Source organism: Artibeus jamaicensis, unplaced genomic scaffold, assembly GCF_021234435.1.
Source record: "Artibeus jamaicensis isolate MK-2021 breed Jamaican fruit bat unplaced genomic scaffold, CSHL_Jam_final scaffold_537, whole genome shotgun sequence".
Classification (NCBI taxonomy): Eukaryota; Metazoa; Chordata; class Mammalia; order Chiroptera; family Phyllostomidae; genus Artibeus; species Artibeus jamaicensis.
Window position 1 is genome coordinate 4833364 of NW_026522047.1, and position 27214 is coordinate 4860577.

At 42.7% G+C, this 27214-nt stretch overlaps 1 protein-coding gene across 2 annotated transcripts; it reads left to right on the forward strand.

Moving 5' to 3' along the window:
* Positions 1–1029: 1029 nt before the first annotated feature.
* On the forward strand, positions 1030–20538 carry ADAD1 (adenosine deaminase domain containing 1). Of its 2 annotated transcripts, none has more exons than XM_037129907.2 (11): positions 1030–1201; positions 2459–2647; positions 4756–4923; positions 6216–6284; positions 7382–7507; positions 10258–10381; positions 11846–12016; positions 13127–13356; positions 15307–15544; positions 18406–18538; positions 20425–20538. In XM_037129907.2, the coding sequence occupies exons 1-11, from the start codon at positions 1030–1032 to the stop codon at positions 20536–20538; spliced, it is 1734 nt and encodes a 577-aa protein (XP_036985802.1). The 2 variants fall into 2 exon arrangements, with proteins under 2 accessions (XP_036985802.1, XP_036985804.1); XM_037129909.2 differs by having other exon boundaries at positions 11879–12016.
* The last annotated feature ends 6676 nt before the right edge of the window (positions 20539–27214 follow it).

Sequence of the window (27214 nt, forward strand, 5' to 3'; positions counted from 1 at the left end):
TTATTAGTAATTCACGAGAAAGACGTGCTCCACAATCCAGCAGCTGACACCTCCCCGAGGGCCTCCCCAGCAGTTCCCGGAGCGAAGGAGGGAAGACGCGGGGCTCGGCCAGGCCGCGAGCGCCGCCGCGCGAAGACCCGTTTCCCGGATCACAGCGCAAGTCTCCCGTGTTTTCCGTCAACCCTAGGCTCCAAGGAAGCTGAACCTCGGGCACTCACAAGGCCTTGTCAGCAGAGAACTGGGGATAGAACCAAGGGTTTCCTCGAAGGCGAGAGCACCAAGGACAAGGGGCCCCATGCACGGTTCTGTGAGGGCTGCTGGGGCATCAGTGAGCCGAGCCAGGGACCCTCCAGGCCCGCGTCGCCCTGCCTGACTCCCCAGCACTGAGAGTCGCAGCGCCCGCACGCCCACGCTCAGCCCACGCTCAGCTCGCCCGCCTGCAGCACGTGGCCTCAGCGCACGTGACTTGCCCCAACGCCCCGGACCTTTGGCAGCTCCACACCCTCTATTGGCTCACGCCAGGTGTAGGGGCGGGCCTGCAGCTCAGAGATGGTGGTGATTGGGTGAGGGCGGGAGCGGGCGTTGTCAAACCAGGCCACCATCGCGAGACCGCGCTTGAGGGCTACAGCCAGCGCCGGCCGCGTGGCTCTCTCACACAGAAGCCAGAAGTGAGAGGTTGAGGCGAGGAGGCGAAGTACCAGCACCGGCTGGCGAGCCGCGGCCGGGCCTCAGCTTTCCGCCCGCGGAGTGTGGCCGCAGGGCAGGGAGGACGCTTCCGGTGGGTGGGAGTTGGCGGGAGCCGGGGAGGCCACCCAGGACGGCGGCTACAGCGCCTCCCCGGGCGCTGTGGTTTGCTCGTCGCCCCTTCCCCGAAGCCCCGAGGGCCCCAGGCTTTCCCCGGAGCGCGGGTAGCAGGGCAGGCCCCTCGTCCCCTGAAACTGGTCCCGAAGCCGCCACGACGTCAGTTAGAGTTGCGGCCGGCGCGTGTGCCTCTTCGTGCCACCTCTCTTGCCGTTCACAGGCGAGAAAATGTCGGCCAACAATGGCTGGTTCCAGAGCGACCGGGTCCCCAGCTTTGCTCAGATGCTGAAGAAGAACTTGCCGGCCCAGCCGCCAGCCCCGACGGTGACGCCGCCCGCCGCGCCCTCCTCGGACAGTGACGGCCTGGCCCGCCTGGCGTCCAAGGTCACTCCGGTGACGGGTACGATGTCCTCCCCGAGTTCTCTCGACTCCGGGCGAGCACCGCGCAGGGGTTTCCGGGCCTGTGGGCTGGTGTCGGGCTGGCAGAGCAGGTCCTTCCCTTCCGACCCCGGCAGGACGCGCTCTGGTCGCGCTTAGCGGTCTTTAACTTCGCTGGAAACCGCCTCGTTACATTGTATCGTGACAGCTGTCATGTTGACGAGCAATTTTTTAAATGTATCAAACTGGTGCATTTCTGTGCAGCCATTTTAATATTCAGGATGAAAGGAAATACGCAATATTGTTTGCTTATTGTGCTTTGTAATTAAAGGTGAAAGTGCAACTGAATCGCAAGAAAAGGTTTGTATGGTGTGTGCAGAGGGGGCTGTGACTGATGGAACCTGCCGGAAGTGGTTTCCGGAAGTTTCTCGGTTCTACTGACATTTTGGAAAAAAAATCTTTGCTGTGGGGCTGTCTTACATGTTGGAAGATGTTTAGCCACAGCCCTTGTCTGTGGCCACTGGAAGTCAATGGCAGGACATAGTCACTCTGCTCAAAATATCCAAATCAATGGTATTGGTGAATATGATATTGTTGTACGGAATAAACGCAAGGGACTTGTTAGCCACCCCAACACCTGTGGCTGTGCCCCACCTGCCACTCGGCCTGTAGATGCCCCTCCCCTGGCTGCTCAGTTACATTTTACTGCTGGCTTGCCATGCAGCTCAGGTGTGTCTTCCCAGGGCCAGGTGAGGCTGTGGCCCCTTCCAGGAGGGGCCTGGACCCACATGTCTGTGTTCCAGAGGTCACTCGGCAGAGCGTGCTGTGTGCAGCGGAGACAAACACCCGTTAACAGTTCTGCTGAATTCAGTGTGGAAGACAATACGCAGTAGTTGGGAACCCAGAGATGCAGGCCTAGCTCCAGGTCTGTGTCTGCTCCGTTCTCGGTGTCGGTGGCGCCCTTCGTACAAAGGGCTTGGAGAGCCTCTGCAGACCTTGGCATCCTTGCAATCCCGCAGTGCTTCATCGCTGGTAACGGGGTGATAGCCCTTCTTTGCAAACTAGTTTCAGGGCTCTGGAAGTGTATCTAGTGTTCAAAGCGACAGGTTGCAATGGTTGTTTGCACCAGATTGCTGAGCAGACACTTGGATGTAATGAAATGAAAAACACACAAGACTAAGCGTGTCAGGGACAGTCTTCCACTTTAGAGGAAAGACTAGTGCTTTTGCTCACTTTTTTTTTAATTTACCAAATTGACAAGCATAACCTTTGTTTTTAGGTAATTTTCCAGAACCGTTGCTTTCCAAAGGTCTTTCATCTATTTCAAACCCAGTCCTTCCTCCAAAAAAAATACCTAAGGAGTTTATAATGAAATACAAGCGTGGAGAGATTAATCCCGTGTCGGCCTTGCACCAGTTTGCACAGATGCAGCGGGTTCAGCTTGACCTTAAGGAAACAGTAACAACAGGCAAGTGAAAGCCGAGTCTGCTTATTACAGGAGGGGAAACTTTTTCTATTACAAGCAGCATGCAAATGGTGCACATTTGACTATTTTCTGTATTCCCGTAATGTTACGGCCAGATAACTACTAGTATCTTTTACTGGTATATTTCAGAAAATTTGCATTAATATTTAGCCTTTTGAGAATCAAAATAACTGAAAATACTTATAATCATAGCATTTAATTTTCCTGTGTATAGCTTGTTGGACTGAAATCTCATCAGCCTCGTGTGTTATTCTCAGTTGTAAATACTTGTAGAATAAAGATAGTTTTTAGGGACATTAAATATTTGGATTATGATTATCTCATGAACTAGATTCTGTGAGGTTGATGCCTAACAAAAATTATGGTCAAATTTGGCTTCTGAAATTCAGGAATAACAGGTCAAAAAAGCATATAGTCGTTTGCAGACCTGTCTGTGACTGTTCCTCTCAGTTGTCTCAAAACTGCCTCGCCCAGCAGCCTCTGTCACCACGCTGTGCCTGTGGAGGCCACGGGCGTGCAGACCAGCCACAGGTGGAAAGCAGCTTCTGATCGTGTCACCTGTGCCGAGTGCCCAGGAAGCACTTCAGGAGAGTGGAGGGATAAGAGACGTGCTCCTGAGAGGTGCCGACAGTCTTTGAAACTGAGTACACGCGTGTGTGTTCCCTCTGGGCAGATGGGGTCTGGGTGTGGAAGGGAGTTTTCCCAGGTCCGTCACTGTTGGTCGGACTACTTCATGTGGTCAGTACCAGGGGCTCACTTTCTGTGTAACCAGCTGGCTTTCCTCCATTCTTCTCAGGCTGCCCTTGGGAAAGGTAAACTGTGGCTCACAAGGAAGAAAAAATTGATTGGGGTACATCTTCCCTGAGCTGAGCAAAAACTGCTTAAAACACCACCCCCTGATTGAGAGTGGAGTACCAGTCGATCGCTCTGATTCAGTGGGTTTGGTGGTGAGAGCAGAGTGTCAATGTGTCCCATGCGCTCCACAGGGGATTCAGACCCATTCCCACCGGAGCTCCAGAGCTAGGGGGCCAGGGCTCCGACAGCCCTGGTTAAGAGATGCGCCAGACGGAGTCTCACACGTAGGAATCTCACACGTAGGGGTTGGCTGGGCCTCTTGTGAAGGACACGTAGTATTTTCAGGTGCAGCAAACCTGGAATGGAACCCAGGTGGTCCTGGAGGAAGAAACTGGGGAAGAAGCAGGTCGTAGGCGGTGGGGGAGCAGCTCTCCCAGGTGCAGTCAGTAGTCGCCTGTAACCTGATGCACTTCTTCACAAACAACCGGCAGTGGGTGTACTGTTCGAGAACAATGTTCGAGAACAAAGAGATGAGGAGGAGGAGGCTCGTGTGGGGTGACGTTGTACTTAGCTGTCCATAACCGGAGTAGTGGCCGACGTTTCCGAAAGGCCTCCTCAAGTCCAAGCACCAGCAAATGAGACTGGAACGGGGACACTCTTCAGCCTGTAAATTTAGGAAATGATTCCATTTCCCTTTTTATCAGGAAAATGTGAAAACTGGTCAGAGCAATGGTGTAAAGGTAATCCTGGTAGGAATTTTGGATGACCGTACATTTAATTCTTTATTTTGTTTGGTTTTCCTCGTGAATCCCTTTCACCTGCCCTCTGACTGTGGTGGGTTGAGTTGCTTTCACTGACTCCCTGAGAGGGCACAGGATTTCTTCAGAGGTTCCCCTCCACCCTGGGCACTCGGAGGGAGGGAGAAAGGCAATTTTGTTGGTATTGAAGTTGGCAAGAAGCGAGGTGTTGCCAGAGGCTCCACCTTTGCCTGTCCCTGGTCATTTGGCAGATACTTTCGGATGCTTACCATTGCTGGGCATTGTGCCAGCTGCCATCACTCCCTGTCCTGTAAAGTGGGCCCTACTGCCGAGTGCGGGGCAGCCGGCCCCTTGAAGGACTCCTCAGAACTGGTTCCGGGACCCACCAGCTTCCCTCTGTCCTGTGCTGGCCCTACAGAAAGACAGGCTGAGATAGCTAGTTTCCCACAGTCGTTCAGTGCTGCCCTGTGTGACAAATACCTTTTGCAGGTTCATGCTGTGAAGTCCTGCACCATTTACTCTAAGTTCTTTTTCAAGGAAATGTTTTGGGACCATATTTTGCTTTTTGTGCTGTGGTGGATGGTATTCAGTACAAGACTGGACTGGGACAGAATAAAAAGGAGTCCAGATCCAATGCAGCAAAATTAGCTCTTGATGAACTACTGCAGCTGGATGAACCTGAGCCAAGACATTTGGAAACCTCAGGTAAATACTCTTGATTATGAAGTGTTAGTAAAATGTTACCATTTTCTTAGGGGGATTCACGTGGAGAATGTGATGTTAATGAGTTAACTTGGCAACTACAAGATAGAAGTGAGAGGATTTGGGTAATTTCCTTACCATTGCTGTTTGATTTCTGGTGTATTTGATAGTTAAAATTGTTCTAATATATTTCAATCCCCAAAGAGGAAAACATGTTGCTGAATTGTCTGATAACTTGTCAGATTGTCAGTGGGTTCCAGCTCTAGAACTTGCTTTTCTCTGTAATTTATTGGGCTTTTATTTTTCACTTAACATTGTGCTTTTAATACTTAGAGCTTTTTAATGCAATTTTTGTGACATTTGCCTGTGTTAAATTCAGTAATGCTGGAATTACTTGGGAAAATAACGGCCTAAAGTAGCATAGCAGATATGCTAAGAGTGTAAACTGCAGAATTGGACTGCTCAGGTTGGACTATTGATGCTGGGGAGACAAATTACCTGCCCTCCAAGCCTGAGTTTTTGTCATTTGAAAAGTGGGGCCAAGGGTAGTACCTACCTCCAGTGACTGACATGCAAAGCCCTTCAGCAGAGTGTGTGAGTAACACATGATCAGATGATAGGAGTTCCCGGTAAACATCAATCTGAGGAACATGTTAACATGTTACAAAAGCTGGCATAGTAAGCATATATTCATTTCGTGTTAGGTTACATTTTGGTTTACCTCTTGGTTTAGTGTCATGTTTTCTTATTCTTCCTGGATTTCCTAACTTTGGAACCAAATTGCAAAGCCATTGCAAAGGATGGGATTAAAAGCTTTGAAAACTTTGAATGTAGTGTTCCTCTAGAAAACACTTTAGTCAATATAGCTCTAAAAATGATCATTTTTTGCTTATTAAATTTTAAATAAACTATTAGTTTTAAATGTTTTACACAGTATTACTATAAATAGGAAATTGTTCTTAAGCACATAAAATAGGATTTCATTTGAACGTCTTCTCAGAATGTCATAACTGTTACAAAGCAAGCTTTATAGTAGCATAAGATTAGGAAACCCAGAAATGTGTTTGTGTAATTGACTTCAAACAGGAAGGACATTCCTCCAGACTTAGTTAATGGGTATTTAATGGTCTAGAGTTTGCAGAAGTGTACAAACAAACTAATCCTTCTTGGATTGCCATTTCATTACAGAGTGGTGAGCTACTTGCTCTTCTCTGTAATTTATTGGACTCTTATTTTTCACTAGCTCTTGGAATAGTGAAGTTTTATGTTTGCTTCTCTGCTGGTTTTATTCACAGGCCCTCCTCCCATCCCTGCAGAACCTGTTGCTTCACCTGAGCCAGCATATGTTTCAAAAGTGCACTATGGTAGGAAAGTGCTTTGTAGTGTTCTGTTTTAGAAGAGTAACCAACTAAAAATTGTGTCGGGTTCGTTGGCCAAAAAGTCCACTTATGTTTTTTTCCCTAGGATGATATTTTTTAACTTCACTGGAAACAATTTTGTTAGATTGTATAATGACAGCTGTTATATCAGCATGTATTTATAAAAAACTAACAAAAATTGCTGAATTTTTGTGCAGCCATTTTAATATTGGAGATGGAAGAAAATGTGTTTTCAATGTATTTTGCTTTATTCAGAAAAGGTAAAAATGTAGCTGAAACACACACAAAAAAGATTTGTGCAGTGTGTGGAGAAGGTGCTGTGACTGATCGAATGTGTCGAGAGTGGTTTGCGAAGTTTCTTGGTACCACTGACATTGTGGCCAAATGATTCTTTGCTGTGGGTTGTCTTATGCATTGGAAGATGTTTAGCAGCACCCTGGCCTCTCCCCACTAGAAGCCAATAGCGGGAGACAGCCAACATGCTCCAAATATCCAGATCAATTAAGTTACTGGTGAAAATGAAAAATGTGTTTCTATTTTATGGAAAAATTATAACAGGCTTTTTGGCCAACCCAATAACAATATATAATTAAAATATGCACAAGTATGAAAATAAACATTAATATTTTATCATTCAAACCTGTCGCATTTCTTCAAAGAGAATTAATTCCCTTTCGTATGTTGCTAAAAATTAAAGAAATAGGGAATGCAGAAGAAAGATTGAAGAAATGTCATTTTTTCTAGGAGAGAGTTTATCAGTTTCATGTAACTACTTTTTTGAGAATTCTGTTCCTTATCATTGGTAGTCTTGTCATTAATAAAAAGCACTGGCTTTCTGCTGCTCGATTGTTTGGAAATTCGTGTCAATTCATTTTTTGATGGTAGTTACTTGTCACTCAAGACCAAGAAAACTACAGCTTAAATACTTTAAAATCTCAATCCTGACCTAATATAAACTTACTTGTATATCTTTATAAATTATTAACTCATCCAATTGTGAAACTATAATATGAAAAATAGAGGCCTCTGGGAGAAAACACAATATTCAAATTCATATTACATGTGATTGTTTTGTTTTCTAGAAGGGAGACATAAGCAGTATGCAAAGATTTCTCATATCGTTAAAGAAACATTTAATCAACTAATTTCCAGTCATTCAGAATATCTGAAATGTAGCAATTCATTGGCTGCTTTTATAACTGAAAGAGGTAAGTCCAAATATTTGGCATGTGTTGGTGTGTAAAAAAGCTATTAGATACCTTAATGATCCAAACTATAATAGTAACTTAATTGATTCTCTTTGCTTCCGTTGACAATGGTGTTTTATTGAAGTGGCCTTTTCTAATAGGTGTGGGTCATTAGACAAAGATTCTCTTCACAAAGGTGAAGTATACTTAGCAGGAACCAGTAGAGAACCGCAGATGGTAAAATGCCTGACATTTTAAACAGTAATTTTGAAATCTAATCCCCATTATAACAAGCTTTGAGAAGGGCTCTGTAAAAATTAACAGACTTGCTTTGTTTTCAAATAAGAAATTATCAATACATGAAAAAAATCATGAACCTTCTGTTTTTTTGTGTGGATATGATATGTTCCAACTATATTTTAGTTTTTATTTATTCTTTAGTGTTCTTGACCATTAATTAAAAGACTTTGGATTTTATGTTCATCTCTGAGTCAGGTATTAAAGATGATATAAAACAATTTGAGATTTTGTCTCTAAAGTCAAAGGTGAATAAAAGTTATAAATTGTTTCCTGTAATCCACAAATGCGTAAGAATTCACAGGAAGGAACTGATACAGTTGAGTGGTTTCGGACAGGTGAGACTTAGCTGGCTCTTTAAGGGTTAGTAAGGTGAGAGGGATAGAGGAAAGGAAGACGTTCTTGGAGAGAGACAGGTAGGCAGGCCCAGTGGAGGGAAGAGAGCAGCAGAGAGAGAACTGTCCATGGGCCAGGGAGGGAACTCGGTGGTGAGTGCAGAAGAGTCTATATACAGAGTAATACACAACAAGAAGTTTGGCGAGATGTCACCAGCTTATTGGAGGGGTTTAAAGCCAGTCAGAGGTTGGATTGAATGAGGTCGATAGTAAGTTGTGAAAGATTTTTGAACAGGGATTGATAATGTGCTGTAGTTGGCAACAGTAGCATCAGGCTCAGCTCTGCTGCTTTATTGGGCAAGTTATATGCTTAACATCTCTCTGCTTCAATTCTCATTTCTTAAAAATAGGAATTGTAACAACTTTTACTTCATGGAGTTGTTAGGATTGGCTATGATAATGTAGGCATAAATTTAGTAAAAGCTTAGTAAATTATATTTGTGATGATTAAGGTAATTGATGTTTAAGCAATGGGCAACAAATAATTTGCTACAAATATTATAAGGATTGGATCTTAATTAGAGAATTGCCTCGGCCCGCGAGGCAGTCAACGGGGTCCGCCGATGTACCTGTAACGGATGAAGGGGGATGGGACAGGAGGCGCGAAGAATGGCAGCAAGACAAAGGATTCTGATCAAGCTGCAAACTTTATTTCAAAATGGAGGGAGTTATATAGAGGAGGGCAGTGGAGGAAGTGCAGTGGATGGGTGGCTTCAGAGCGTGCTCTAGCCGAATTACTGAACAGGAAAAGAAAAAATGTTTTTAAAAAACGTGAAGTTTGCGTGGGAGAGAGGTGTTTTCATGCACACAGGGAAGCTGACATGAAGTTGTGTGGCGAGAGCATGGGAGAGAAGTTAGAAACAGGATGAAAGCCTGAGGAAAGTCAAGTTCATGTTCCTGGGATAACTTACGTGATCAATACAGAGAATGTGACCCAATATGTTGTTTGCTTCTTACCTTCAGTGGCTTTGCCACAGCTCCCGGGTCACATCCATAGACTCGGCTTACAGTGCCTCTTTCTCTCAACCACCTCTGGTGCCACACCCTTCGCGGCCCTCTCCCGAAGCAGCCGCGCTGGTCTCTGTCAGGCCTGGGTCTGCACCAGCTATTTCTAAGTGATGGTGAAATACCATTCCCTCCCCACTGTGCTGCTGATGCTGCCTCCTGAGACTTCCATTCCAGGGTCAGAGGGAAGGACTCTGCACTTGGTCTGCGTGCAGTAGCATTTCCCTCACCAGTCTTTGCATTAGGTCTATGTTTGTTTCCTTCAAGGCTTGATCACAGTTTGCGAATTATTCAGTCTTCTGTTAGAAACTTCATGTGGGGATCTGGCTCAGCCTTTTCCTCCCAGCGTCCACTTCCATGCCTGGTACTTGTGAGGACCTCAACAATTTTGGTTGAATTAATGAAAGTCCCTTAGGTAATTGCAAATGTGAAACTGACCTTCATTTGAAAGACTAAGAGGAGAGATTTTCTCAGATCATCAAGACTGAAATAAAAGAATAAGCAAGATAATCAGAGGAGAGTATCGAGAGAAAAAAGAGCAATGAAGTAGGGCCCAGGCTATGGGAAGACCCCATAGTTAGTGTGAAAGGAAAGGGGAGTGATGTCTGTGGGGAGCATAGCCTCAAGGAAATCTCAAGGCGCAGCAGGAGGAAGTGGAGCAAGACTGGGAAGAGCATGGGGTGCTTGTTTCCTTAGAGCAATTTCAGTAAAGCAGAGAAAGAAACGAAAAATTGCTGTGCTTGAGGGCATTACAAAAAATAGAGGCACTCTATAATTTGCTTAACAGAAATAGAATGGCAAGCGAAGTCTTAGCAAGCAAAATCCATCTCGATGGAGAAGGATATCTGGTGATTCTAGTGCTTGTAAAAATTTAGATAAAATGGCAATATAAAACATGCTGTTTTAATTGAGTTGTTGGAGACTCTCAAACTCTTATTTGAAATTGTAGAATTATTTTCCCGTGATTTTGGATTGTATATTTTACTGACTGTGAAATGGTCAGTTGGAGGTATGGTGGTTGGACCTGGGGCAGAGGGAGGTAGAATAACCTGCTGCTGTCACTGCTCCCTCCAGCCGGGCGGCATGAAGTTGTGGCTCTCGGCACGGGCGAGTACAACTACAGCCAGTGCATTAAGCCGGATGGAAGAGTGTTGCACGACACGCATGCTGTGGTTACGGCAAGAAGGTCTCTCCTTAGGTAAGGTAGTAAACACACTTTGTGCCACCAAACGTTAATGCTTCCATTCTAAAAGAGCTAGCTGCCTATGTTTGTCTTTATTTACAAATGGAGTTTCACTGCTCTCTGAGCCAGGGATGTGACAGTCTCTTATCCAAGCCATCTGATTTGATTATTTCCATGTCATTTTTGGAAGCCGCCTTGTATGGACTGCGCTGTCTTAATCTGTGGATTTTAGTGGCTTTAATAACAAGACCTTAAGAATCCAGTTGTAAGAGTCGTACAACCTTTTTTCCCCAAGATAAAAGTACCATATTTATTACTGATGAATGTAATTAATTGGAGAGCATAGCTTTAAATGCGGACCATGTAAGCTTGGTTGTATTTTACCTCTGAGTTAGCCATACTTGTCCAGAGCAGCATGGGAGTCGGATGGGTTTCCATTCAGGAGGTCTGTGTAAGTTTACTGTATAACAGTGTAGGTAAGGTCACCTTTACGCTGACAGATCTCAGAGAGAGAGAAAGGGGTGAGGTGAGCACGCCTAGTTTCCTTTTCTGAACTCATCAGTCCCTCTGCTCCTTACAAGCGGATCGATAACAGGCAGGAGAGAGGCCAGTGTGAAAGCAGGAGAGGTAGGAAATAAGTGTTACTACCTCACTGAACTTACAGTATATAAAACCTTTTAGTGGACAGTTCACATGGGGTAATTAATTTCAGCATTCTGATACTAATATTAAGTTATCAGTATCTAGTTATCAGCATGTGTCTTTTTATTTAACTACACATCCTCACTTTTTGTAGGTGGTGTTTTGTTAGTTGGAGTATTTTTAAACAAATTTAGGCATATTACTTTATGTGAAAAACTTAAATATGGATCTTGAAAGTTTGAGGGAGTCAACTGAGGTGCTGCAAGTCATTGTCCTCCCTTCCCCCCTGGTGCTGTTGGATTACTTGACCTCTTTAAAGATTCCTCTTTCAGATTTATTTCTTTCCATGCTTGGCACTGTTACATACTGGTGCTTAATTTCGTGTTATGTACATATTTCTGATAATAGGATTAAAGCCATTTTTTAATAAGCAGAACAGTGTTTGTCCTTGATTTGATTAGTAGTGTCTTTCAGGAGACCTTCACTTCTTAATACAACTGTGGTCTTCACTGTATCATTCCTGTGCTCTTGGGTTTTGGTCTCCAAAATCTGTGACAGGAGGGAGGGAGGGGTCAGGAGAAAAACGAGTCTTCTGTGTGTGTGAGACGGGAGTGGGGCAGCAGTCCAGGAGTGAAGGGTGTTTTATGGCGGGTCACTGGGCCAGCTGGGCCCCAGCTGAGGCCGTTTCGAGGGACTGGCTCTGAGGTTATTTTAGGAGTTGTTGATGAGCGGTCTGAAGTACAGGGATGTTGCTCATTACACATGGGGATGTGATGCTCATTGAGATAATACTTTTAAGCTATATGACTTAGTAACATTATCATTCATTTATTTTAGGTACTTTTACAGACAACTTCTGCTCTTCTACAGCAAAAATCCTGCTATGATGGAAAAATCAATATTTTGTACTGAGCCAGCTTCAAATTTACTCACTGTCAAACAGAACATCAACATTTACCTCTACATGAACCAGCTGCCTAAAGGATCGGCCCAGATCAAGTCACAGCTGTAAGTACCACAGAAGTTGTTTCTAAAAGCAGCTGGGGCGGTTGTGTCAGCGGTTCTGAGTCCCTTCCATGGGACAGCCGGTCACATCTCTCACGTATTCCCCTCCAGCCGCGAGATGTTATTTGTAGACTGCAGAGGCCCCCAATTCCGCCTCCCTCCCTCTACTCGGTCTGATCGGTTGCTACTGCTTAAATATTGATGCACTTCAGCACTTTCCTGTGCTATTGAAAACCTCCAGTTTTAAGAATTCATAGATGTCAGAAAGGTTTGGCTTTATGCACCATTCAAACAGTAATACAGGAGTTAAGGAATGAGTTTTGTTTTTCTGGTTAGTACATGGCCAACACTTCATTATCTTGATGAGTGGGTAGCCTTAGTTAGCCTGAAAATTAAACAATGTAGAGAAGCACAAAAAAGAAAGTAAAATTTACTTCAAGTCCAACTGTCTGCAGAAAACCATGCTCAATATTTTGTTAAAAATTATTCTCACACCTTCGAAAGCAAAGGCAATGGGTGTTTCTGGAGAGGAAATTCAAGAAAAATAATTCTAGATTTCATTGTTTTAACATTGTGTTGAAGATGAATCTTGAATAAAGACTGTCAGTTTTTTTAAAATTTTATTTATTTATCTTTAGAAGGGAAGGAGAGACGGAGAGAAATATCAACGTATGGTTGCCTCTCCTGCGTCTCCTGCTGGGAACTGGCCCCTGCTGGGAACTGGCCTGCAACCCAGGCACGTGCCCTGACGGGGAATCGAACCGCGATCTTTTGGTTCGCAGGCCCATGCTCAATCCACTGAGCTACATCAGCCAGGGCAAGACTGTCAGTTTTTTTAATTACCTCATTTTGTAGTTTTTAAAAAATTTTCATAACTCTGAAACTGTAGTAAGGACAAAAAGTTAGGTTTTCATTTGATTTTAAGGCACGTGAAGAATGTTTGGAACCAAGCCACTGCATTCCTGCCTCGGTTTGAGTTTGCATCTGCCTCTGCTGCTGAATCAAATGTGCACTGGCCAGGCACACAGGTTTAAGAACAGTTCTTACGTACATGTGGCTTTTACCTGATCGGCTTTGTTTGTTAAAGGAAGAAACTTGCTTTTCTTTTTCCAGGCGTCTTAATCCACATTCAATATCTGCATTTGAAGCCAATGAAGAACTGAGTCTCCATGTGGCTGTCGAAGGCAAAATTTACCTGACTGTCTACTGTCCTGCAGATGTTGCCAATAGAGTAAGCAGTATGTCCGCAAGTGACAAATTGATGAAATGGGAAGTGCTTGGTGTCCAGGGGGCGCTGCTGAGTCACTTCATACAGCCCGTCTATATCAGCGGTGTACTTGTAGGTGAGTGTGCCCTGGTACCTCCTAGTGCTCGTACAAGGAGGTACATTGTTCATCAATGTAAACTCAGGTTGGCTGTGTGTGGCACTGTATTTAAGGGAAGAAAATAGATCCACTCTTCTGTGATTATTTCACACTTAGTATAATGTAGTTTTTGTCATCCTGCAAGAGGCCAAGACTTAATACTTTGGTTTGCCAATTAGATATGCTCTAGAACTTATACTTCAATTTACACAATATTCAATTTTTACTTTCTTTTAGAAGATGTTCCCTTGAACTTCTCAAATCTAATAGCTTACATATAGTTGTCCCTGAAATAAGAATGATACTAAGTGCCTGTTTTGGTTCTTTTCTACCCTTATGCCTTTTTCATACATTTGGTTATGATCTCCATCCTCTGAGTAGGAGGTAAGTAGAACGCAGAATCAGTAAGGTGAATCAGTAAATTATCTCTTTTTTCGATGGGGGATATTACAGAATGCTGTATTTATATTTCAGTGGCTTGTCAAACATTAGTTCAGTGGCAAATAACTTTGGAGCTTATTTCTGTAGTTTTTGTAAAGTCCTAGTAGTTTCAAAGCTTTAGGTACTCTTGTGGATCCATTTAAGCACTACCATTATGTGCCTCTTTTTCACTGTTAAATTTTGGGAAAAATTACACCACGTGCAAGCTTTTAGATCCTCACCTGGGTAACGTCTTTTTTTTTTTTTTTAATATTTTTTATTTTTAGAGTGAGTGGAAGGGAGCGAGAGGAAGATGAACACCAGTGTTTTGCACTCTCCCTACTGGGGACCTGGCCTGAAACCCAGGCATGTACCCTGACTGGGAATCGAACCAGCGACCCTTTGGTTCACAGGCTGGCGCTCAGTCCACTGAGCCACACCAGCCAGGGCAAGTCAGTGAATTTTGTAGGGACACATTTAGTCTGTAGGGCAGTGTGTAAATAATATCTAATGTTTTCTTTTGAATTCATGTCTTCTGTTCATTGCAGAAATAATGACTATACCACAAACCTTATGTCTTCCCAACTTCTTTCTGTGCCCCAGTATATCCTTGACTAGCCTTCAGCTGTCAGTATATCTTGATTTGAAACATTCAATGGAGGGTTTAGGAAAAAGGTGTCGGAAGCGACTCAGGTTCTTTTTACTCCCCTTTCTAGTTCCCAGATAGTCATGAGGGTGAGTCCGGAGGCTAAGGCAACTCCTCCAGTGATGTGGACACAAATCTTTATTTGTGAAATGTGTCTGGTGGTACCAACAAGACCCTCCTGTTGTGAAAACCCCCAGCCTCTAAGGCAAAGAGACCCGCTGTAAAGTCACCGATTCTTGAACAGGAATGACTGCTCCCTGACTTCTGTGCTAAGTTTGGTGCAGTCCGTACATTCTACTAATCCCACTGGCTTTTTGAGCTGTCTTGTTCAACAATTATTTTATCTGAAAACGCTACCAATTGCCTTTGGTATTGCCTGCAATTTTAATCGGAAATGGTCACCTTTAAAAAACTTTGTGTTGTGAATGTAGAATGTTGTGGTATTAGAACAGCTGTAATCTGTGGCCCTCGGATATGGAAAAGTAACATTACTCTCATTGAGTTTTTCTCAGCATATGTAAGTGCTGCGCATGTGCCACTGCCGTCATGCTGGATTCTGAGAAACCCAGACAGGAGGAGCCGGTTCTCTCTGGCAAACCCTGTAAAAAAGTTTCCTTCTGTGCCGGCTCTGGCTCTTGCTTTTATTCACTGGAATACTAATTCATTCTTTCCTGTGGGGGGAGTGGAGACTCTGACTGTCATTGCTTTGCCCTCTTTCCGGTTAGGAATGCGGAAGTAGCTGCCCGAGAGCAGGAGGGAGGGCAGGATGCAGGATAAGGGGTAAGGAAGTGGGCGCGAGACTCCTCGGTGGATTTTGCAGGGCGTCTGTGATGTCAGTAGAGTGTTCTGATTTTGTCCTCCAGGGGATGAGAACTGCAGTGACACAAGAGGCTTAGAAATCGCCATCAAGCACCGTGTGGATGACGCACTCACGGCAAAGCTTCCCATGTTTTACCTGGTCAACCGACCTCACATCAGCCTAGTGCCATCTGCATTTCTACTTCAGCCTGATGTGGACTGTAGATTCTTGAGTCTGAACTGGGCACAAGGAGATGTTTCTTTGGAGATTGTGGATGGCCTAAGTGGGAAGATCACGGAAAGGTCAGCATAGTTAATTTCTTTAAAAATGACATATTACATAGAACACATTTTAACACAAGTTTTTATTCTAACTTTTTTAGATACAATTATTTGAATTCTGAGCAACAACAATAATCGATATTATTAATTGAATGTGACTATGCTGTAGGCATTGTACTAATTAAAAATTTTTTTTTCCTGAAGAGAAGACAGGCCTGGAGAAGTTATATAACTTACTAAAGCTATAAAAGTGGTAGAGCCAGCTTTCAAAATCAGTTTCCAGAACCTGTATTTCTCCAAGTGTTATTTCATGACCATGACACAGTTCTCTTAACTTTTGGCTCAAAGAGGAAATACAGAATGCAACTGCAAAATATGTAGGAAACAAGGCTATTAAAAGCATTACATATCATAACTTGTAGGGTATGCAGCTAAAGCAAAGCTGCTGGAAAAGCCAGCACATTAAATGCTTATGTCAGCAAATAATGGAAATGAGCAGAATTAAGAAATTGATGAAACTAGAAGTGCTAAGAGCTAGAGAATAAAAAAGAAGTAATCCTAAACTGATTCTGTGGGGAAAAAAATCTCTTATAAAATAATGAATTAGGGAGTAATTACTCAGAAACAGAGAAAATTAAAAGAATCATAAACTTTCTTTGCTCAACCACACTAATATATTTGAAAATCTGGGTTGAAATGTGTAAATTTCTAGGAAAAAATATTTCTAAAACTGGTACAGAAGAAGGAAAAATCTAAATAGATTATTTTCATGAGGAAGTTATCAAGAAGGAACCCTAACTCTTCTTCAGAGAAAGACCCATTCTGAGGTGGGTCAGAGGAATTTTGTAAACCTTTAAATAGCACAAATTTCCAATATTATCTAAAAAGAAGGAAAACATTGACATGCTTTTATTAATCATGTATCAATGATTCTTGAGTATAATAGAAGATTGCTGCTCCTCCCTGCCAAGGTTGCAGAGCAAGCTCACTTTTTTATCCAAGCAAAATTGCTAAATAAAATATTAGGAAGCAGAATCAAGCAGTACATTAAAATAATAATGTATTTTATACAACAATATCAATTGGGTTTTTTCCCTAGGAACATGTGGGTAGTAACATAATAAAAATAATACCAGGTTAGAAACTCTTATTAATGTAATTTGTCAGATTAGTTGATCTAGGGAAAAACACCGCATCTCTATAAATTATAAGAAAGCATATGATACAACTCTACAACTACTCTAGATGAAGATAATAAAATAGGAATAGATTTTTTGTTAAGGATAAAATGTATCTTTACTAGGCCAGAAGTACATGATTGAAGAAACAACTATTCTAGATGAAGATAATAAAACAGGAATAGATTTTTTGTTAAGGATAAAATGTATCTTTACTAGTCCAGAAGTATCATGATTGAAGAAATCTCAGAGGCATTTTCACTAATATCTAGACAAACATGATTGTTTACTGTTAATGCTATTACTTAACATTTTACTTAATGCAGTTGGACAAGAGAAAGAAATGAGATATAAAATATTGGAAAGAAGGAGGTAAAATTACTACTCTTTGCATAGGTACCATTTTATACCTGAAAAGCCCAAGAGAATAATGTGAAAAACTATAAGAATGAAAGTCGGTGGAAAACTAATATGTAGAGACCAGAAGCTTTCCCACAGAGGAGCGCACATTAATTGCTGTTGCACACAAACTACCCTAGCACTTTATCGGCTTAAAACAGCAATCGTTCATTACCACTGACAAGTCCTTCTATCCACGGAGCTGATTTGGTTGGGTTCCCCCACGTGTCTAGGGTTAGCTGTAGGTTAACTGAAGGTCCACTTGGCGGATCTCAGCAGGACAGCTGGGCCCAGTGCCTGCGTTCTCACGGCTTAGCAGACTTGTCCCATCGGGCTCACGTGGCAGAGGAAGCAGAACCAAGAATGAGAACACAATACCTCTTGAGATCCTGGCTCTGAGCTGGTACGTGGTCTAGTCTGTCTGCCACAGCCAGTCTCAAAGGTAGCCCAAGTTCAGGGGGGAGGGAAGGCTAATTGATGGGTGAACCTGAAAGATTATATTATAAAGAATGTGGAGACGAAGAAATGAAGGATTTGGGCCATTTTTGTAATCTATTGTAAGAGCAAATAACGAGAAGATATTCAGGAAAGGAGTTACAATAACCAAAAAGTTCTTGATATGTGGACCTACTTTTGTTAAAAACAGGAAAATACATATTTCTACGTGTACATACTTGCACCCATATATGTAGGATCAGGAGGTTGGTGTGCATATTTTACTTTAGCAGGGAGTTAGGATTTATACACGGTGGAATAAATGCACTGGGCGGTTTTGTGAATTCTGACACAGGCACACACCCGTGCAGCCATCGACCCAGTCAAAATGCAGGGCATTTCTGTCATCCCAGAAAGTGTTCCTGTGCCCCAGCTTCGGTCAGTCAAGTATCAGAAGCACTGTCTACTTTAATTTCTAATGCAGTGCTATAATAACTTAAACTGTAGTTTCATTAAAGGGGGGAGGGAAGAACAGGGGAAGTGTTATCAAGGAACATGTATAAAGGTCACATGGACAAAGCCAGAGGTGGGTGGGAGGTGGGGAAGGGTGGAGGTGGAGCGATGGGGAGGAGGATGGAGACAACTGTGCTTCAATAACAATAATAAATAAAATTTAAAACCAAAAAGAAGTTAACTTCAGAAACTAATGAAATATTCCAAATATTATTATGTGAAAATTTCGCTATATGTGTATTGTACATAATTGAGATAAGTATCTGTTGATTCTGGGCAGATTTTAATCCCTAGAGTAGCCTGTGTGGTAAGTCCTTGCATGACCACTTGTGACTGCTGCATTCCTTTTTCTCTCAGCTCCCCGTTTAAAAGTGGCGTGTCCATGGCCAGTCGGCTGTGCAAGGCCGCAATGTTAAGTCGATTTAACTTGCTTGCCGGGGAAGCAAAGAAAGAGGATGTACTTGAAGCTAGTACATATCATGCGGCTAAGGTAAGTCCTAAAAGGAATGCAGTGATCGATCGTAGGAATGTAACTGAAGACAACAATAGTGTAGTCATTTCATGATCATGTGTAGCACAAATTGTTTGAATAGGTCTTGAATATAGGATATTGCCCTGTAATGGTAAACTTAATTTTAAACAAACATGCTAGAAACTAGGTACGTAAGTGTTGTCACTTGAAGTAGCCGTGGTGTGTCTTTGTATGACGTGCTTTGACAGTGTAGTTCAGAACCTGCTGTCATGCCTGGAGCAGCCAGTGGGAACCAGGTTCCTTCTGTTTGCAGTGTTAACTGTGCTAACTGTAGAAGTTAACTGTTCTAAAATAGTGCACTAAGATATCAAAATAAACTAATTTCTCTGTATCAAAGTTGTGAAACAGCTTTAATTTCAGCATGTAATTTTGGCCCAAGAAAGTAGGTGATGTAGATAACCTTTTTCTTTCTTTAAAAATATTTATTTTTTTTTAGTATAATGCATGTTTAAGTGGATAATTTGACAATTTTTTGAAGTATAGAAGAAAAATATTACTTGTAATCTCATCTATTAGTCAAATATAATAATCATATAATTGTAAGCCTGTTATTTCAGTTTCTCATTATGCATATAAATTTTGGGGTACACATAATTTTAAAATATTAAGTGCATTCTGGATAAGGATCTTTTTAATATGTTTTTTCATTCAACATAATCTGATATGAGCCATATTCATAATATGACATCCATGCTATTAAGGTATTGTCTCTGATCATCTAGTTCCAGTCTCAGTAATGATGTAGCATCATGTGAGCATCTCTCAGTCTTACTGGTACCTTAGTGCTCAGACTGTGTGACCACAGTTGTGAAGTGGTTGTGCTCAATGCGATTGTGCTCACACACACACATTCATAAATGTAAAAGTTCATCTGGACATTTTCTGGTTTTGGCAACATAAAGAGATTGTAAGTCATCCCTATAAAACAAGTATGAAACTAGACAAAATAGTCAAAAACCTTCTTTTCATGACTTTGGAAATTGACTAGAGGCAGGAAACATACTGAAAAGTGTATATTGTTGAAAAATGGTTAAAACTCAGGATCAAAACAGGAGCTTGCTTTGCTGGGGCCGTTCCTGTCCCTCTTCCTCCTCTTTGCTAGTTCAGATGGCAAGAACTATAGTTTTACCAGAGGGAGAACGCCACCAAAAGCAAGGCTTCTGCTGCTAGAGGGCAGTCTTGATTTGGGGCTTTGTCAGCTGCAAGTGCCCAGAGTGGTAGGATACCAATGGGAAAAATCCAAAGTGCAGTCCTGCTTGGGGCAAGTGGTGAGCCAGCCAGGGACTTGGGTAGATTTTGTACTTTGAGAGCCATGGAAGGGCTGAGGTCAATCCTCTGTGTATCCTGGCTGCCTGAGAAACTGCCCCTGTGCGCGGGGAGACCTGGGAGGAGCCGGTGGAGAGTGAACTGGTGAAGGGGCAGAAGCTTCACCAGTGTGAGGTGCCCAAGCACAGCGCCTGCTGAAGCCCTTGGCTTGTCCCGGAGCTCTGCAGGTGCAGGGCAACCACAAGGAAGCCAGGCTGACATAGGGAATAAACCAAAATGTGAATGGCGGTTATCTATAGTTTGGAGATTAGAGGTGATTTTATTTTCTTCTTTAAGTTTTATCTATTTTTCACATTTTATGTAGTGAGTGTGATTACTCTTTAATCAAAAATGTTAAAGAAGAAATTTTCTTTCAGGAGTGATGGGAAGGAAAATTTTTAGTTTCAAATATAATATAGGAATTCAAACATATTTTAATTTTTAAAGTGTGGAACTAAAGAGTCAAGATTAGGGCTACTTACTTTTCATTAGCCAAATTCTGCCTGTGTTCTATAATTCCATTTTTTTTCTTTCTGTAGTGTGTGTCTGGATCCTATCAAGAAGCTAAAACTGTGTTGAAATCCTACTTACAGCAGCATGGCTATGGCTCCTGGATTGTGAAGTCTCCCTGTATAGAGCAATTTAGCATGTGAATTAGGCTCTCCATGGTCACATTAAAAACCTTTTCTTTTTTTCGGTGTGTTTTGACTAGTAGAATCTTTGAAGCACATTAGTGATTTTCAGCTTACAAATTCAGAATCTTGCAAGAGCAGTGTCTAGAGATTATCAAAAATTTGTAAACATTCATGTCAAATCACATTGAAGCATGAGGGTTTTGAATTTTTATTATTTTTAAGAATAATTACCTTATTCATTATGTAGCCATTTTGTATTCATTTTTACAGACATCAATCAGAAAGCCTAACACTTTTTGTAGTTTAAAAGGAAATTCATTCTTTTAAGTTGGTGTTAAAACTATTCATACAGCAAAATACATTCAACATTGTGTCCTGATATCTTGCAAGTTTTTTTAATTAAAAATTATAACCCAAGAATAAAAATAGTAATTTTTACTCATTTGTTGGCTAATTCAACAGACATTTGAGTGCCTAATATTTGCAATCACCATGTTAACATGATAGTAAAAAGCAGTGACTAAAGCATCATTTCTCGTGTCAAACTGCACCTCTAAATGCAGAATAATGTTAGACATGTTAGGGAATAATTTGATAAATGAGTTATTCTGCCTAATAGGAGTATCATAGATGCTTTAAATAAGATTACTCATTTATAAGTGTCCTACAAGATTGATCCAAATGTGACTTAATTCTTTATAATTTAGACTTAGTAGGGAATAAGATCATAAGATTGTTTAATTTTAAATTTTTTTGATATGATGCTTAGCTGAAAAGGAACAGTTTATTTACTCTGAAGTTAGGACACGTATCTTTAGTGAAACTGTGTGTTCCATAACTTTAGCCTCGTCAACATAGTCCTTAGTTTCAGTTACAGGTAAATTAATTGAATATTGTTGGTTCTCAGGCTTTATCCCTCTCATCTTGGATCTTCATCAGATTTATAAGCTTCATGCCACCCCATATGGACTTAAAAATCTCTTAAGAGGTTGATGTAGGGTTTTTTTGTTTCTTGGGGGCGGGGGGCTTGTCTATTCTAAAATTATGGCTGAGCATTGAAGTCATTCTTGAAAGGCATGCATGTCTTTCATAAAGTAGACACTACTTACTAATAGTAGGATGAACCATGTAAAATTGCCATTTTTCAATAGTTTTAAGGGGTCAGTTTTATATGGAGAAACATAAATGTACTATTAATAAGTTCCACTTTTGTCAGTTAGATGAACTGTTTGCTTATTTCTCCAGACTGATTTTTTCTTACTAAATATTTTTAGTCTCTTTTCTAAATTGTTTCCTCCAATTATTAAAGGCTGGCCAGTTAATATCCAGCCTTTATTTGTATTATTTTTATGGCAAATCTGCCTTTGAAAATATCAGTACGAGATCTTTCACCTTCTTTGTGCTCTTCACGCTTGTATGTGTTCTGCTTTGGATGGGCACTGAAACGGTAGGCAGAGCACGCTGAGCGGCCCAGGCTGGCCCCTGAGTCTGCCTGCCCAGTCAAGGCCCGGGGTGAGGCACTGCTGTGAGGGCCAGTGTAGGACACTCCACTTCCTCATAAAAGGTGCAGTGATGAGAGACCCAGCTGTTTTACAGACTCTGCTAAAGCGCCCCTTACTCATTCAGCAGATAGCGGTAGTCACTGAGTGTCTCTCTCTGCTCTGTCTACTCCGTGTGTGCACTGGTTTGGTTTAGAGAAGGAAAGATCATGTCTAGGTAGGGATGGCAAGAGAGACTATGTGAAGGATGAAGGAGAGGGCATTTCATAGAAGGCTGTCTGTCATCTAATAGAAGGGTCAGGAGATGGTGTGAAACACGACATTGGCTTTTGTGACAGTTATAGGTTAATCTCTCTTGGCTTGGTTTTTCATTATTACAAGGATGAAATTATTACTAGTGGTTATTGTTGAAGGGTAGAAGCTAGATAGAAAAAAGGGCTCCAGGCTACTCTTTGTCAAAGCAGAAATGCTTATTATCTTTTATCTATTACAGAGTGGGGTTGTACAGCTGTTTTGCTTGCAGAGAAGTAAACTTCTAAACTTCAACTTCCAAAATTGTTCAGAAACCACTGAACTGGTTGTGTCTAAGTTGAAGCCCTCTTTCAGCTTTAAGGTTCTGTTGTCTGAGTAAGGACGGGTGAAAGTTGGAAGGCTGCATCAGAGAGCTCACACTCATTGGGTGTGACACAGCAAAGATTAGAGGGGAGATGTCACTGATGCTGGAGTGTAGAACTCAGTGGAGAAGTTGAGGGTTAAGTCTAGGGTACTTTCTCAGTTTGGGAGGTGGTCTGCAATGGAAACTGCTGTGGTGGAGACCTTGAACGTTTTTATAAAGATAAAAACTTACGAATCACTTGCACAGAGGTAATTAGACTGTGGGAAAAGGTGTTTGCCTCAGGGAGAGTGAAAGGAGAATATTAGGACTAGAACATCAAGGAACACGGAACATCTGAGTCTGAGAAAGTACGAGGAACACGTGGGGCTGTCTGATGGGGAGCTGAAGAGTTAGGGGAGCAGAACAAGGAGTTTCCAGGGTAGTGCGGACCCCCAAGAGTCCTCCAGGGACAAAACTGCACTACTCAAACCTGGTTGCTTGCGGGAGGCACCAGTCCAAGGCCTTTTGTGGAGCCAAAGTGGCAGAAGGCTAATGCAGACTGTGGCCTGCTGGAGTCTGTGTGTTGTGGACGCAGTACACAAATTCACACGGACTGCCAAGGCCTGTGGAGGAAAAGGGACGGCGCGGCCACTCTCTCAAGGGGAGAGCGAGTTGACCCTTGCCTGGACAGGCTTTTATTGCTTTCCAGTCACGTTATATCAGAGAAGGTTCTCATTATTTATAGATTTAGTTAAGATAACAAAAAAGAAAAAAAAAGTTGCAAGTGCAAGGGAATGATAAAAATGATTGATTTGGTTACGTTTTGTCCTTGGGACATCTTAGCACAGACTTGAGGGAGTTGCTTCAGAGATACACATTAAACATCTGCAGTCTTAACTCAGGGTGAGGGAGTTTTAGCAGAAGCAAAAGCAAGTCTCACAGCAGCCTAGGTACAATGCAGGCCTGATTCCCCACCCCACGGAAAGCTGATCTGCACAGCTGGCTCCTGTGTGCTGCCTCGCATTGATCGCTTTTCCGGATCAGCATTTGCCACACCATGCTGATTGGTTCCCTAAAGAAGGCCCCCATGCTGCACCGAGCAGGTTATCACAGGCCCTCTTGGTGTGGGCAGGTCTACCAGCACCCTTGGGGAGCACCGTCCTCCAGGCGAGGAAGAGCTGCATGGCCGTGTGAGACGGGCTGTGGTCAGGGCTTGGATGCGCAGTGGGGACCTGGAGGGAGGCAGAGACAGGTCGCCTTCCAGTGGCTTGATGGTGAGCAACAGTGCTGTGGCTGGGGTGTTTGTTTGATTTTTAATGTTTGCTTATAAGAGCAGGAAAATTTCATCGATGTGCGTGTATTTATAGTGGAGCCGCCTAATGTAATGGTCATGACTTGTTTGGGGGTGTGGGGTGCTAGCAGGTCAGGGACATGCCCTGCCGTCGGGGAGTCCTGTGCTGTGTGAGTGCATTACTGAATGGAATCAGGGAGGGAACCCCAAGGAGCAAGAATTGAGCAGAAGCCGAGCAGTTGCCCTGAGGAAGGAAGGATGGACAGGTGTGTGAGGACAGGAGGCTGTGTCCAGGCTATCCTGTCCATTATAGAATTACATGCTTGTGTTTTGTCCATTTGTATTCTTAGATCTACCCCTGCCCTGCATTTTGTCATGCTTCCCTCTCCCTCCATCCTGCTCAGTTAGGAGAAGCAGTGCAGTCCTTAAACTCATGGCGTGAATGGTGGCTTATGAATGGGGGCTTAGTGTTGAGTCCCTTCAACCTATGAGGGCTGTGTGTGGGGCCAGGGACAGCTGGAGCCCAGCGCAGTTGGCCTGTTTTTACTCCATGTTTGGTAATCTCGTCTTATCTGTGCCATGGGATAAAAGTGGTTCGAAAGTGGCATGCTAAACCTGTTAATAAAAAACATAGTTGTGTTCATCGTGTATTAAGGCAATGCCCATATGGGATAAAACAGTCAAATGAGCACTTGTATCTGTTATAGAAACTTAGAATTTTTTATTTGGGAAGTATTCTTAGATAATTTTACAGGGTCTGGCAGATATAAGGCCTGCTTGAGTGTGGTTGGTAGGGTAATAATGTGGGTATAATAATTTATGGTTTTAATTTGAACATTTCACATAAAATGTCATATGGTATGCTCAAGAGTGATATTGTTAATATTGTTATGGCACAGAATTACATGCTTATGTTTTTGTAATAAAAAAGGGGTGTTATTTGTACCAGGCCCTGTATTTCATTTTGCACATGAAACGAAGTGAGCATTATTTTAAGAGAGCCTTAAATCAAACTAAATAATTTGAGTATAATGTGTGCATGAAATACATAAAAATATTTTGCAAATATTGATGGGGACTAGATATGAATGTTGTTAAGTTTCATAACATTAATGATTACTGTGACTTACAAAGGCGAATTTATTTTCTTTGAGAATGAGGTGAAATTCACGATTCCTAAATATAATTGTTCCTTGATGTAAGAAAGGAGAAAGAATGTCGTTATGTAAACAAGAAGTATGAGAATTTCCTCTTTAAAAATCTTTTGATCCTAATACATCCTATAAATTGACTTAAAATGCAACCTACTACTCTGTCATTTTCTCTGTGATAATAGATGTCAGATACATATGATGTCTTAATGGTTTTTAAGCCATTAAGCACCATCTGTCATCTCTGGTCCTAAGGAAGAAAATCTCCACAGAACTCAGGTGGCTGCTGGTGCCCCCTTACTGAAGTGTTTCTTGGTGTCTTCCTGGGCCAGATGTGAAGTCTGCCTGTGTCAGTCCACTCCAACAGTGCCCTTTCCCTGTCCTTAGCCTCCCTCAGAGGGAAGCTCTGGTGCTTCAGCATCATTAAAAGAGGCCACTTGGAGTCCACGCATAGACTCAATCAGCTGTTAATGGCATTTGCAAGTTTTCATTCATTTCTGAATTCCAGGGAGTTCACTCATCTCAGTTAGATCAGCCTGAACAAGACTTGTTTTCCACCCCCATTGGTCTAAACACTTTGTAGCTCACTGCCCAGCAATGTTGAGATGTTAACAGTTCCCACTTTAGGCCTGGAGGAAATGAAAACTAGGAGAGGCGAGTTGTGCAGAAAATCACCCTCAATTTGTGAGACATTGAGATGCTTTCAAGGAGAAGAGTGGTTTTTCCTCAGAGAAGGGGCTGTCTTCGTCAACAGCACAGCAGGGTGTTTTCAGCCTGTGTCCACACCCCACCTCTCAGGGTCCCTCTGCCTCTTGCCCTCTGGGTGAGAGGTCTGGGAGGGCCCGCTGCCTCTCTGCAGACCCATAGCGGGCTCTGCCAGGTGTGCCCTGTGACTGCTGTAGAGACAGACCATTTCAAAGCCACAGTGAGCATGTCCATACATGCTTTTTTATGAAGTTGTATATTCATAACTAATTTTTCCCTTTGTCCTGTATCTGGACCATTGGAAGAATCTAGGTGATAATCACAATTTTTATTACTATTCTTGCTGTAGCAATTTAATGTCATGGCCTTGGATCTCACAATATCTTGCCCTTTATCTGCATTTCATCCTGTGCTACCATTGATGATAGTTTAGTAAGGATGCTACTGCAACCCAAAGATTTCCCATATCCCAACCATCACTGTGCTTTTGACTCTATGAACCATCCAGTCCTAGGAGCCTGTTTGAGAGGCTGTTTTCTGGGCAGCGACTGTGTCTGGGTCAGGAAACAGATGGCACACTAAGAGTCACACAGGGAGCATCTCACGGAGAGATGAGACGCTCACTCATCTTTTGGGAGATGACTCCCAAAGCTGGGCCCAGGGACACTGCAAGGGCAGCACAGCACCTGGAGAGGTAACAGTGGACCACCACCACGCTGGCTGGAAGGGAGGAGGTGAAAGAAAGGTTAGCAGGCCCCAGGGGCGGGCGGAGCGTGAAGACCTTAGAGCGAGGCCACCTTGGGTAAGAGGCACAGCCACCCAGAGGCTGCTTGCCTGGGACAGTCAGGAATCTTTGCTGCCCCTGAGCCCTCCCATCTGGGTGCCTTAGCAGCCAGGCCCAGAGGACAGGGAGAAGACTAAGGGCAGAGAACAGGTGTGAGATTCAGAGAGTGGATGGAGAGGCACACCAGTTACATGAGGGGTTTCAAGACTGTGTTTGGTGTCTTGTTTAAGGCATGACCTGGAGAAGGAAACTCATACAATTCGATGAGGTTTTCTCAGACTGGAACTAAGGAACAGATCAGCTTGTGGCAGGAGAAAGCAAGAGCTTTAAGAGCTTATTTCCTCTTCCATGTGCCTCTCCAGGGGCAGAGCAGCTTCTGTAGCATCTTAACTGTCTCTGAGGTCACATGAGCGATTTGGAAATATTTTAGTGATCAGTCTGTGCTATTCTCAGAATAACATATCTGGGCTTGTTATCCATCAACTTTATTAAATAATTTTATTAACTGGTCTACATGTACATTATATTTAACAATTCAACAATAAATACTTTGGGATAAATAATTTACGTATATTTTTAGAGCCCTTAGGGCTTACAAAAAGAATCTTAAAAGATCCATATTTACCAGCTGGACACTAGGAATAATAATTACAAAAGATAGCAAACCAT